General features: G+C 47.9%; 1 protein-coding gene across 2 annotated transcripts in view; it reads right to left on the bottom strand.

Annotated features, from left to right (window-relative positions):
* The window catches only part of ABCG4 (ATP binding cassette subfamily G member 4), a 40,013-nt gene that overhangs the window by 6,584 nt on the left and 19,600 nt on the right, over positions 1-13,829 (bottom strand). The window contains exons 3-11 of one of the 2 annotated variants that reach the window (XM_081889849.1): positions 10,004-10,121; positions 9,238-9,370; positions 7,600-7,650; positions 7,296-7,441; positions 5,860-5,983; positions 4,812-4,926; positions 4,253-4,392; positions 2,945-3,043; positions 674-752 (exon numbers count right to left, since the gene is read on the bottom strand). In XM_081889849.1, coding sequence (XP_081745975.1) covers positions 674-752; positions 2,945-3,043; positions 4,253-4,392; positions 4,812-4,926; positions 5,860-5,983; positions 7,296-7,441; positions 7,600-7,650; positions 9,238-9,370; positions 10,004-10,121 — 1,005 coding nt within the window. Of the gene's footprint in view, positions 1-673; positions 843-2,944; positions 3,044-4,252; positions 4,393-4,811; positions 4,927-5,859; positions 5,984-7,295; positions 7,442-7,599; positions 7,651-9,237; positions 9,371-10,003; positions 10,122-13,829 lie in introns of both variants that reach the window. The other variant, XM_081889848.1, reaches the window with a different exon arrangement.

Raw genomic sequence — 13,829 nt, 5'->3', positions numbered from 1 at the left:
AATCTCCCCCTCTCTGCTCAGCACCCCTTCCATTTCTCCTCCCGCTTCGCTGAAGGGGCATTGCGCAGCTCTCCCTCTCTGCTAAAGCCAGGAGAGTCTTGCTCTCCCGGCTTCAGCAAAAGGAACCCGAGTTCCCGCTGCGCTCCAAAGGCTTCAGGCAGCTATCCATGAAGCCTGGAGAGCGAGAGGGGTCGGTGCGCACCGACCCCTCGCTCTCCAGGCTTCAGCGAAAGCAGCGCGAAGCCTCCAGAGCATGGAGGGAGTGCTCCCTCTGCGCTTTGGAGGCTTCGCGTTGCTATTGCTGAAGCCAAGGAGCCTGCATTCACTCCACAGGATGCACACACATTTCCCCTTAATTTTTGGAGGGGGAAAAGTGCGTCCTATAGAGCGAAAAATACAGTAGTTCTACAACAGCTGCTGACATCTTCCTTGGGGAAGGGATGTTGCTCAGTGGGAGAGCATGTGGTGCCAGACAGTGTGAATTAGACAGACCAACAGTCTGGCTCTCTACTTTCTCTGCTTCTTAAGCCAGGAGTTTGGAAGCCACAGCAGAGGACGAGCTGCCAAGAAGGACTTGGGAGCTCCAGCCCTCCCCACACCCGTCTAAATCTGACCACCGCAATGCCATCACGTTGGGTATGGCTTCCCTTCCATCTGGGGACAGAGCACTTACAAGTGAGGACTGTGGGCATCAGGGCAGCGAACATGAGGAAGAGCATGGAGAAGAAGAGGAAGCCGGTGTTGTTGAAGACCTTGGCGGCGTCATTGCCAATGTGCAGGTAGAGCAGTCCAATCAGCACACCGATGCAGATGTGAGACATGAACCGCAGGTGGGTTAGCACCTGTGTGCAAAGTGAGATGCGGCAAGTTTAGCACGACTGACCTCGCCCTTTGCGCAAAGCCTTTATAAACATCTGCAAGGTGCTTCACCGTCTTAAAGCAATAATAATAATAATAATAATAATAATAATAATAATAATAATAATTTATTATATGTACCCTCCCATCTGGCTGGGTTTCCCCAGCCACTCTGGGCAGTTTCCAACAGAGATTTAAAATACATTAAAACATCAATCATTAAAAACTTCCCTAAACAGGGCTGCCTTCAGATGTCTTCTAAAAGTCAGGTAGTTGTTTATCTCTTTGACATTTGATGGGAGGGCGTTCTACAGGGTGGGTGCCACTACGGAGAAGACCCTCTGCCTGGTTCCCTGTAACTTGGCTTCTCCAGTGAGGGAACCATCAGAAGGCCCTCAGGCAGAACGATGGGGGTGGAGACGCTCCTTCAGGTATACTTCAGCCATGCTTCTCACTCCTTTTCCCATTTCACAGATGGATCACTGAGGCTGACTGATAGCAAGGTGGCCACACAAGAAGTCCATAGCACTGGCAGGACTTGAGGCCAAGATGCTCCTACCTACATTTCTCTCCGCCTGATCAAACCATGATTCGGTTTCGCTGTTGGACTTGGAGTGAGGCCCCTTCGTTTCCCAGCTGTTGTTGCCCCCTATCAGCACACGTTGATGGGGGGAAAGAAGGAAGCAGAAAACTGGAGGGCAGTACCAGGACACTTCCTTCTGCTTCTGAATGGCTGGAGGTAGTCACCTGGCAACCTCTCACCTGCCTATAAATACTACAGTACCTGGGTTGTCCTCTCCTCTTCAGCCTGAGCCACCAGAAGACTCCTGACCACTGTCTGTCACACATCATTCCTACTGAACCAGCTTCATATTGTCTTGCCTGTTTCCCAGATTCCGTAAGACAGAACTGAAATACCCCATTTCTGTAGCAAAATATCCTGTATCACTCAAGTAAGGGGTAAGGAGAGTTTGGTATGCACATCATGAGTACAGGTGGGGAAAAGAGTGCAACTCAACTGTTGCCTCTTTGAACTCTGTATTTCGGCTTTGATCTGGTCCTAAGATCAGCTTTAAACTTAGTTCCTTGATTCTGCATGGGTACATGCCATCCTTTTAAAGGGCATTCAAAGCACATTCTTTCCCTCAAAGAATTATGAGAATTATTTTTGCTTCCTATGTTTTAACAGGACATAATAAGGATATAAAGTTTAAGGACTTGATTTCACATTTTCTAATTGCTGCTAGACAAACCATGGTGGGGGGGAAAAGGTAACCTGAACTTACAGCATGATATAGAACGATTCGTGCTTTGGCAATAATTACACGTAGAACCCGGTTTATGCAAGGAAAAGAAAAACTGCAATCATTTTATGCCACCTGGCAGAACTGAATTACATATGCATCCAGAAAATACTCACAAAAATACGCAGCCACTGCAATTATGAACATTTGGCAACATTTATGTATGTAACATGAACTCAGGAACTTTTTATTTTTTGAGGAGGTCGCGATGCGCCTTGAACCAGTCATTGCCCCCCTTTCCCCTGTGTTTTAATATTGTATTGTTTTTCTTTTGAATAAATAAACCTTTTAAAAAAGAATTCCAAGCACTGTAGTTTGTTAAGGGTTACTGGGAATTGTAAGTTTGTGGGGGTAAACTACAGCTCCCAGAATTCTTTGTGTTTTGAATGTGCTTCAAAGATATAGGGTATACACAGCCTTAAGTTTGTGATTCTGGCCCTCCTGGTGAGATCTGTCTTAACTTTGGGGAATATAGCTCAGTGGTAGAGCAGGTGCCTTGCATGCAGAAGGACCCGGGTTCAAAACAAAGCATCTCCTCATTGCCCTGATTCTGGAGTACCTGAAATAATGCTTCTGTTCCATGTGCAGAGTGCCTCTCTTATCACAGCATGATCCCAAAAACCTGGGAAGGTCTCTCTGCTCCCTGCACATAACTCTTAAAACAACACCCCAAACAAGCCACATCGTCCACCCCATATCCCATGTGCCACCCCACATCCCTCCTCCTCCTCCCACAACTCAAGCTCCTCCCTCTCTCAGCTTGCCCCTCCTCCAAGCCTCACCGTGTCTCTCATAATAGACAGGAACGTCCTCTTGAAGAGGATGCAGAATTGGGTCATGGTGCTGGTGGCAAAAGTATGGCTCTCGATGTGGTCCAAATCCTGAGAGCAACACAGGGCCAAAAAAAGAGAAAGGGGGTGGGGAGAAGGAGGTTAGTGGAACTGTCATGATTTGGGTGGTGAACATGTGTGATTTTTATCATGGTTTATTTTATTAGCCCGCCTTTCCATCAAACTGAAATGCAAGGTGGTCCACAAAAACTAAAAGCTAACACAGAAATAAGTGATATACATCTGAGTCACTTCTGAGTGTCAGAGGTGCACACCCATCCTGCACTAGGAACCAGGCTTTTAGTGTTGCAGCTCCAGCTCTCTGGAATCAGTTGCAAGCCCATATTAAAAAGGCACCTAGTATCATGATGTCTTAGGTGCTTACTGGATTTTTTTTAATTTTTGCTTAGGATGGCTTTCCCAGTCATTTATGTATGATCCAGTTTACATCTGAGGAAATTGCCTGGTGGTTTTTAGAGTTAGCACGGGTGGTTTTAGTGTTTTCAAGTTTGTGTTTCTGTGTTTTGTCCTGTTTTTAGCCATGTGCACTGCTTCAATGGCTTAATGCTTTGAAGCGATCCATAAATTAGTTTACTAAATAAAATAAATAAATAGGAAAGCAAATAAGTAAATAAATAAAAAAGTAAGTAAGTAAGTAAATATTTAAAAGGTAAAGGTAAAGGTACCCCTGCCCGTACAGGCCAGTCGTGTCCGACTCTGGGGTTGCGCGCCCATCTCGCTTAAGAGGCCGGGGGCCAGCGCTGTCCAAGGACACTTCCAGGTCATGTGGCCAGTGTGACGAAGCTGCTCTGGCGAGCCTGCACCAGCACAGCACACGGAAACGCCGTTTACCTTCCCGCTATAAAGTGGTACCTATTTATCTACTTGCACTTAAGGGTGCTTTCGAACTGCTAGGTGGGCAGGAGCTAGGACAGAACGACGGGAGCTCACCCCGCCACGGGGATTCGAACCGCCGACCATACGATCGGCAAGTCCTAGGCACTGAGGTTTTACCCACAGCGCCACCCGCGTCCCTACAAGTAAATATTACTAATGGCAAATTCGATTCTCTGTAGATTTTATTGTTATTGTTATTTCGGATACCTGCCCTTCACCAGCATGCGTATTGCTGCTAATGATGGTGCTTTGATGTGGAGAGAGGAATGGGAAAAATAATCCCTAGGTCTGAGTGTATACACTGGAATTCTTGAGTCATAAAACAAGCAGCCAGAGCCAATCCCTTTCCCCGCCCCAGCTTACTGCCACACAGTGTCCTGGGCATGAGGAATCTGCTTTGGTCGGGCTGCTCTTCTTCTCCTCCATGGCACAGAGCCCATTCTGGACTGCTTGGAACAGCAGTGGGTTTAGGTCGCCGTATTCTCCAGAGGCAACTTCGATAACTGCAAAGGAGAAAGCAGCGGCTTTCAGACAACCTTGTTTATCGAGCAATTTATCCTGATCTGTTTGCACAACCTTTGCAGGGAAGTCAGGCAACTGCCGGCTATTTGCTAAGCAATCGTTCCGAACGGCTTGCAGGGAATTTATATGCTGTTGTGTGAAGCAAGCCTTATCACTTACGGTTCATTTTGCACATCACTTTCCTTACTGCAAGAAGTCAGATTCTGGGTGGAGGGAGGGAAGGAGGTCAGGTGTGTGTGTGTGTGTGTGTGTGTGTGTGTGAAGCCAGCCTGCTGCACGAAGGTAAAATGTATGTTCGCATTTGCCTCTGGAACTTCCTACCACTGGCTTGTGGCCTTCAGAAGAAAATGCAGCCCTCGGGCTCCATCAATTTGTCTATTTTTTTAAAGCCATCACTTACTGAAATCAGCTGGGTTGTGGTAGGTGGGGCAATGCAAGCCCAGCCCTTTCAGGTAAGGGATGAGGTTGGGCACCGCTCCTTTGAAGATGCACTGACCTTGGCTCAGGATATAAAGCTGGAAGAAAGAGAGAGAGAGAAGAAAAGAAAAACACTTATGAGGACTAACATATTGGGACGGCCCTATCGTTGAGCGGAGGGAGGCGGCCACCTCAGACAGCTGATTTTGGGTGTCATTAAAGGGCAGCAAATAGTTAATTCTTTAATTTATTCTTCTTGCTTTTTTACTTCCAGGGAGAAGGGCTTGTGGGATGTTCAGGATCACAAAACGGCTTGGCTGGCCTTGGGTTATGCGCACCTCGAGATGTGGTGTCGCGTGCGCCAATTGCCGTTCTGACTCACACAGCTGGCAAGGCTGTGTGTATGCCACAATTCAGAGAAAGCAAAATGTGGTAGCAGCTTCCTGAACGCCTCAGCTTTCTTTCCTTGTTCTCAACCAGGCGTCTAGCCCTTATGGCTGAGGATATACCCCTGAAATCTAGAAGCCAGTCAGAAGCGGCTCAATGAGATATTCCAGGGTTGGGGACAGAGTAACAGTGTCCTCATCTATCCCTCCTGTGACTTGGCAAAAAACAATGCAAAACTGCAGAACAAATCCTGCAACTTTTGGGAAATTATGCTCGACTTGCATCATTTTCCGCAGGCCACACAAATTCCCTTTCTCCCTGGCACCGAATTTTGCTTGGCTGTGCACAGAATTCTGCTCTTTTTAGACCGCAATGCCCTGACTGACGGGGGGCACAGAGGATAAAAAACAAAAACAAAATGGAGGCAGCTTTGGTGAGAGGATGGACAGGCTGCAAAGGATCCTAAATCCTGCCTCTCCAACCAGGAACAGTGCAGTACAGTATGGGCTCTAAGACCCCCTGCACACACCCCTGGGCCACAATGGTATTAGTAGCGCCACACCAGACTGCAATCTGGATTCTGTAATTTACTGAGCCACGGCAATGACCTGGTTCAGAGGCAGACGGCGCACAGAGACCCTCACCTTATCAAACTTTTCAAAGAGCTTCGCGCTGGGCTGGTGGATGGTGCAGATGATGGTGCGACCGCCCTGGGCCAGCGATTTCAACAGCGAGACCACCTGGAAGCAGGAGGAACTATCCAGTCCGCTGCAGAGCCGGGGAAAGAGAGAAAATGCTGGAGTGAATGACGGCGGAAGGAGGAGAATGGAGAGTAGCCTGGTTTGCACAACACAGTAAGCCAAGCTATGGTTTAACAGCTGTGTGCAAACACATCATGGCACCCGTGAAGGCTTCAAGTGGGGACTCTGGGCAGGTGCCCCAAACTCTGAGCTTTCATTTTTTTAAAACAAAAATAAGTCTCCAGCCCTCCTGGAAAGAAAGGTGTGTGTGTGTGTGTGTGTGTGTGTGTGTGTGTAGAAATGTGCAGGTACCTTCTGAGTGGTTTCTGTTAAATTAAGAAGAAGAGTTTGGATTTGATATCCCGCTTTATCAATACCCGAAGGAGTCTCAAAGTGGCTAACATCCTCCTTTCCCTTCCTCCCCCAGAACAAACACTCTGTGAGGTGAATGAGGCTGAGAGACTTCAGAGAAGTGTGACTGGCCCAAGGTCACCCAGCAGCTGCATGTGGAGGAGAAGGGAATCAAACCCAGTTCACCAAAATACGAGTCCATCACTCTTAACCACTACACCACGCTGGCTCTACACCACATTGAGAGTGGTGTGTCTACCTTGTGTGTTTTCCCTGGTACTGAGGAATGCTCCCTGTTGTTATTAGAAGGCAACAGCATCAGTGTGTGTGTTTTCTTTCCATGATCGGTACCAGCATGGCATAGCTGAAGTTGTTTTTGGGGGGACAGTACCCCTTATTCCCCTTGCAGAGCTACAATTGGTTTAACAATCAATCCCTCTTCACGGGTAACTCTGGGAATTGTAGCTCTGGGAAAGGAGTCGGGGGTCTCCTAACAACTCTCAGCACCCATAACAAACTACAGCTCCCATAATTCTTTGAGGGAAGAAGCCATGGCTATTTAAAGGGGCACTGCACTGCTTTAGATGTATGGTGTGAAGGAAGCAGACAGAAATAGTTGAAAGTAAGAAGGCAGATGGGCTTGGAGGAATCAAGACCGAGATTGGGGCCCGAGTGCCATAGTGGGCTAGCCTCCATTTGCCCCATCAAGGGCTGTTCTTTGGGTGGCGATTTCTCTCCCCCCCCCACCTTCTGAGCTGCGGGGCACCTAGACTTCACCCCCAGGTTCCAGCCTTAAATGCACCATTGCTTGCCCAGTGGGAAGCCTCCTCCTACCACTGCCTCTTGCCCTCTCCCCCAGAATTGACACCGAGGCTGAATGAGGCCCATGGAATCTCTGCAACATCCACTGGATACTAACAGAGTCCTGCTGCCTTTCCCCAGGTGACGTTCAAGGGATAGGGAAACCTGGAAAGGCCTTGGCATCTTACCTGGTGGGTTCATCGAAAAACATGACCGGGGGATTGTTGACCAGCTCCAAGGCGATGGCAAGGCGCTTGCGCTGCCCTCCGGACAGGGACATTGTGCGGGTGTAAGAACACTCCAGAAGACTCAGAGCTGTCAAGATCTCGTCCACCTGGACCCCACAGAGGGAGGGAGGGGGAAATGGACAGGTTTAGTTGCCATAGGAGCCCGAAATGTGGGCCTTTGCCATCATTACTTGATGAGGTCCAGCATGGGGGGAATCACACACACAACTCTTGGCTTTCAAATATAGGAAATGTGCAAACTCACCAGCTCCTTCTTGACTTCCTGCTTCTCGTTCAACTTCAGGTTGGCAGAAACCTGAGGAGGGAAGTGAAAATGTTCTACTTAGGAAGTGATCTGAGCAGGTTAATGCACATCCAGTGGCCTAATGAAGTCTAGTTTGCTGGGGTTCCTGCAAATGGCATGAGTAAAAACAGGCCATTTGATGTCGGGGGATTGAAAAGCAGGTGTCCCTGTCCACCTGTGGATGTGAGGGGGGAGGAATCCTTTCTACCACCACCCCTGGAGTTTTACATGCTCAAATGAGAGCAGCTAGCTTCAGGACAGCCCAGGTCAAGGCTGGATTTAGGTTTGATGAGGCCCTAAGCTACTGAAGGTAATGGGACCCTTTATATGTCCAGCTGTCCTTTGTCAACAACAAATTGCTGCTTTTTTGTGTGTTGAATATATGCTATATGGTAATTTATGGACCTAATAGGTATCTAAAGCCATTTGCACATGCAGAATTTAGGCACCCAATAATAGAAATGAGGAAACCAGTGATATTTTAGGGAGCAGGCTAGCAGGCGGGGCCCATGACTTACATCATAGGAGCCTACACAACACAAAACACTGTTGCTGTATGTAGGTTTTATTTCATTTGTTTTTTATCTTATATTTCGGATATGTACATCCAGGGGTTTTTTCTTTAATATTTTGGGGGCCCCCAAGAGAGTGGGGCCCAAGCTATAGCTTGTTTAGCTTATACGTAAATCCAGCACTGGCCCAGGTTTTAAAAAATGAGAACTGCCATAACTGCACCAGAGACAGAGCTGAGCTACACAAGAAATCAAAACCACATGGTGTTCTCCTGTGGAAGCATCATATTTTTCAGGGATTCTCCCATATGAAATAAATAAATAAACCATCTTCCCATACTCAAAGTGGACGGTTCTAAACAGGCTTTCTCCCTGACACAAGAGATGGCCGAACCAGTTTCCTACCCCTGTCAGTCTTGTATGTGTTTATTCATAAGTTTATTCTGTATTAATTTGCATATAAATTTTTTTGGATGAAAATTCATTTATAAATAAGTATTTTAACTGCAAGAGATACATTTAGAAACATAAAGCATAAGACGTATTTCTTGTTTTCTGTCAAGAACTATATTACTTTTTTTTTATATAAAAAAGCAAAACCTGAAGTATAATGGCATTCTGATCTGTAGCTTACCCCAGGAGAAGCACATTAGGCGTCTTTGCTTTGAAATTCACAGAAATCAAATTCCTGACAGAGCCTACTCTGAGGCACAGACAGTGACTGTTTGTTTAAATATGGGGCAAAACACTTAAACATTCCACCACAGAACCATGTCCCCGTTTACAAAATACAATGCTTAAAAACAATAAACTGTAGTCCTCTGCAGTTTGAGGAGGAATGAGTCAGGAGGTGATCTACCAATAGGATCCTGACAATAATCTTCTCTCAGGCTATAAGCTCCATAATGTGGAATCCATGAGGTGAAGTGAGTTGGGAAGAGAGCCTTTGCTGTTGCCACCAGGGCATGATTCTCTTCCATCTTGACCTCTGCACATCTCTGGAAATCCAGATTCCTCCTAGGTTTCTCCTGGCACAACCCCCCACCCCCCACACTATCACCCAAATGTTTCCGGGACCCCTGCTCACCATCATAGCCTCGCGCACGGTGAGATGCGGCAAGAGCATGTCGTCCTGCATGATATAGCAAGACATCTTCCGGAAAGTGCGCAGCTCCCTCTGCCGCCCATTCACGAGGATCTGCCCCTTCATGCCCGTCTCCCTGTAAACGACAACAGTGACCTGGGATGTTGGGAGTTGTGCTTTGGCAACATCTGGAAAGCCAGAGGCTCACCGCCGCTTGAGCTACATACATGGAGCTGAAGAACCTGCATTGATCTCAGCGTTCCCAGCTTGAAAGAAGGGAGAGGTCAAGGGCTGGGATAGATCTAGATGGGCTTTCCCTGGCATTCTCTCTTGAGAGCTGGCGCCAACAGTCGATGTGGTTGGGCATTTGCCAATGACCCACACTCAAATAGGGGCCACACTGACAAGAGTGAAGATGTGGGGGTCAGCACTGGAGGAGGTCCGTGAATGGTAAATTGGCCAGGGTTGTTTAAAACGTGGAGCCGCCGCCCACTCCAGTCACAACAAGCCATTGGCTACGCTGGCTGAGGATCCACCTACTGGTCAAATTTGGCCCGTGAGGGGCAGGTCAGATATAGGAAAAATAGTTCCCCACCCTGTTCTGGAAAAGATGATCCGTGTTCATCACGTGACATCAAACATCATGTGATATATGCTCATTACAGGACATAAATCTGACAATGCAACAACAGTGAAAGCAGGAGCTGCAAAGATCCCAATCTCTTCAGGTAAAAACATGCCTCTCTCTGAGGAAAGGGCATTGGCTCACCGGTAACCAGCCAGGAGGTTCATGAGGGTTGATTTCCCAGCTCCGGAAGGGCCCATGATCCCGATAAGCTCGCGGCGGCAAAACTTCCCAGACAGACATTTCAGCAGCGTCTTGTATCCTGGAAAAGAGGGAGGAAGGTGGGCAGGTTGCGAGGGCTGCCCCAGAAGTCAGAGAGCAGCAGTGGGGAAGCTGAGGACCACCCAGTGCTGTGGGACTCCATCTTCCCCCAGCCCCAGGCAACATGAAGGGAGCTGGTGTCCAACAACATGCAGGGAAGACCTCAAGTTCCCCGCTTATGTCTGAGAAACAGTGGAGGACACACCTGTTAGTATTTGGTGCATAATTTGGGATTGAGCAAGTTATGTGGCTTGGAACCTCGTTTATTACAATACCGAGTGACATCATTACAGTGGTACCACTGGTTGCGAACGGGATCCGTTCCGATGGCCCGTTCGCAACATGAAAGGAACGCAACCTGCAGCGGCGCGTCTGCGCACACATGGGTTGCAATTTGCTGCTTCTGCGCATGCGCGTGGTGTCATTTTGCATGTCTGCGCATGCGTGAACGGCGAAATCCGGAAGTAACCCTTTCTGGTACTTCCAGGTCGCCGCGGGACGCAACCTGAGAAAACATAACATGAAGCAAACGTAACATGAGGTATGACTGTACACTCCATGGATGGGACTCACATGGCGCTGTGGTCTAAACCACAGAAGGTCGGCAGTTCAAATCCCCACAACAGGGTGAGCTCCCATTGCTCTGTCCCAGCTTCAGCCAACCTGGCAGTTCGAAAGCACACCAGTGCAAGTAGATAGTTACCTCTGTGATCCACATTTAACCCTCACAACAACCTTGTGAGGTAGGTTAGATTGAGAGTGGTGGTGACTGATCGCCCAGTGAGCTTTTTGGCTGAGTGGAAATTTGAGCCCTGGTTTCCCAGGTCCTCATCTGACATTCTAACCACTGCATGGCTAACCCTGGTTGCTAAGACTGAGCCTCAAGAAAGTGTGAGGCAGTGATAAGCAGGAATACCTTTTAAGCTTCAGATTTCCTGCCCAAATTAATGACTAGCAGAAACCATGCCCCAGTCACCACCCCATCCCAGCTCTGTGTAAATGAAGACATACGATGACATTCTTTGCCAGCGCTATTGAGAAAGAGTTTAAAAAGAGGGAGCGAGCGAGATCTATGTCGCGAGAATCAGCGTCTGCCTCCAGCTTTGTCTGTTCTTGCCAAATTTGCTCATCATTCTCAACTCCTGCAACCCTTCGCCCCACTAATCTCCTGGTATGTGCTTTATCGGAAGATGGACAGGCCATGCACAGATCCGATCAACCAAATAGCTGCCTCTCTGTTAGCACATGGGGCAAGATGCAGAATCTATTGGGAAAGCAAGCTGGAGGGAACCACAAGGCGTTTTGGGAAAGGGGTGGGGGTGAGGCAGAGTTTGCAAAAGTTCTGAGTTCAGAAGGCATTTGTGTTGGGGCAACTCTGCGTAAACTTGGGGCCGTCCAAGGAAGCTGAATGTGGGAAGATTTAGGACAGATTAAAAAAAAAGGAATTCCCTTACCCACAGGAGGCAGCGATTAGGGCCATGCAATATCTGGTTTTCAACATCACAATATATCACCAGCTAAACATTGTGATATACTGATATATCGCAATATCTGAAATAAGGGTGGAACTATGTAGAGGCATTGGCTGGCTTCACGGTTTTCCCCACATTGTGATTTATGCGTAGCACACAAAAATCATGATTCACAATATTTTGCCAGGTCAAAAATTATAAAACCAATATCATGATATGGACTTGAAACTAGTTTTGGACAATATATTGCCCAGCCCTAACACACACCATGATTCGCAATATATTGCCAGGTCAAAAACAATGAAACCAATACAGTATCACTGTATGGACTTCAAACTGGCTTGGGATGATATATTGATATATCACCCAACCCTAGCAGTGGTTGCCACTAACTTGGATGACTTTAAAAGAGGATGAGACAGATTCGTGGAGAAGAGGGCTGTAGATGGTTTCTAGTCACCATGGCTATGCTCTGCCTCCATGATCAGAGGCAGTCGTGCTTCTGAATGCCAGTTGCTGGAAACCACAGTAGAGGGAAATGCTGTTGTGTTCAAATCCTGCTTGCAGTCTTCCCACAGGTATCTGGGTGGCCCCTGTGAGAACAGGATGCTGGACTAAGATGGGCCACCGGCCAAACCCAGCAGGACTTTTCTTATGTTCTTAGTCCCAAGCAAAGCTCCTTTGCATCACCACCACCAGATTCTTGGGTAGGGGTCATGTCCCTTTCCTCACCCTTCCTCTGTTTTAGTCCCTGTGCTTTTAAACACCTGCCACTTTCTTGGGCTCCATGATCACCGCACATGGTGAGAGCAGCCACAAAATTAAAAGACGCCTGCTTCTTGGGAGAAAAGCAATGACAAACCTAGACAGCATCTTAAAAAGCAGAGACATCACCTTGCCAACAAAGGTCCGTATAGTTAAAGCTATGGTTTTCCCAGTAGTGATGTATGGAAGTGAGAGCTGGACCATAAAGAAGGCTGATCACCAAAGAATTGATGCTTTTGAATTATGCTGCTGGAGGAGACTCTTGAGAGTCCCATGGACTGCAAGAAGATCAAACCTCTCCATTCTGAAGGAAATCAGCCCTGAGTGCTCACTGGAAGGACAGATCCTGAAGCTGAGACTCCAATACTTTGGCCACCTCATGAGAAGAGAAGGCTCCCTGGAAAAGACCCTGATGTTTGTGAAAGATGGAGGGCACAAGGAGAAGGGGACGACAGAGGGTGAGATGGTTGGACAGTGTTGTCAAAGCTACCAGCATGAGTTTGACCAAACTGCGGGAGGCAGTGGAAGACAGGAGTGCCTGGCGTGCTCTGGTCCATGGGGTCACAAAGAGTCAGACACGACTAAACGACTAAATAACAACAAAACAGGGATGCAGGAATTCAGCCCATGGTGCCATTCTCCAAACGTGATAGGAAGCTGCCTTATACCCAGTCAGGCCTTTGGTTCATCTAGCTTAGTATTGGCCGCACTAACTGGCAGCAGCCTCCAGGGTTTCAGGCAAGGACTTTCCTAGTCCTGCCTGGAGATGCTGAGTGTTATGTACTGAAGTTCTCACCCTGGGCCAGATGGCGAGGCTCCACCTACACCTCTCTCACAAACTGTGCGTGTGGAGCCGAACCAAGCCTCTTCAGAGGGTCTGCCGGACTTCCCACAGACTCAGACCACTGCCATGCCTGACATTCCGCCAACTCCACTCGCAAAGGTTCCACCCACAGCAGCGGATCCAGGGGACTTGGTTTCAACGCCACCTAGGGTTGCGCCACAGCCTCAGCAAGAATCTGGTGCCGCCCCCCTCGGACCTGGGTACTGGTCCCCGGTGGTATGGCAAAGTTTCCAAGCGCCCAACTTATTTAAAGGACTATGTTGTTGGACATGTAATACTGTCGGTCTAATGGAAGTAGGTGAAATGTAACCGATATGCTTTTGTGCCTAATTGAACCACTACGTGGTTCAATATAAGGAAACCATTATGATTGTAACTAACGCCTTATCTCGGTGGGGAGGGGTGTTATGTACTGAAGTTCTCACCCTGGACCAGCAGGGGGATACTGTAGATAGTTTTCACTCAGGTCCACATATGCAAATAAGGGATCGAAAGTGACGTTCAGTGATTGGATAGTTACAGAAAGTGGTTACTGTTGCGTTGTAGTGGAGCTCTATATAAGCAGGCTGGCTGAACCCTTCAGTTCAGTTCAGTTCTGTTCTGGCCTGTGAATAAACAAGAACTGTTT

The sequence above is a fragment of the Podarcis melisellensis genome (assembly GCF_964234715.1).
Source record: "Podarcis melisellensis genome assembly, chromosome: 15".
Taxonomy (NCBI): Eukaryota; Metazoa; Chordata; class Lepidosauria; order Squamata; family Lacertidae; genus Podarcis; species Podarcis melisellensis.
The sequence above is the reverse complement of the archived record's forward strand: the minus strand, read 5'-3'. Positions and strand labels throughout refer to the sequence as shown.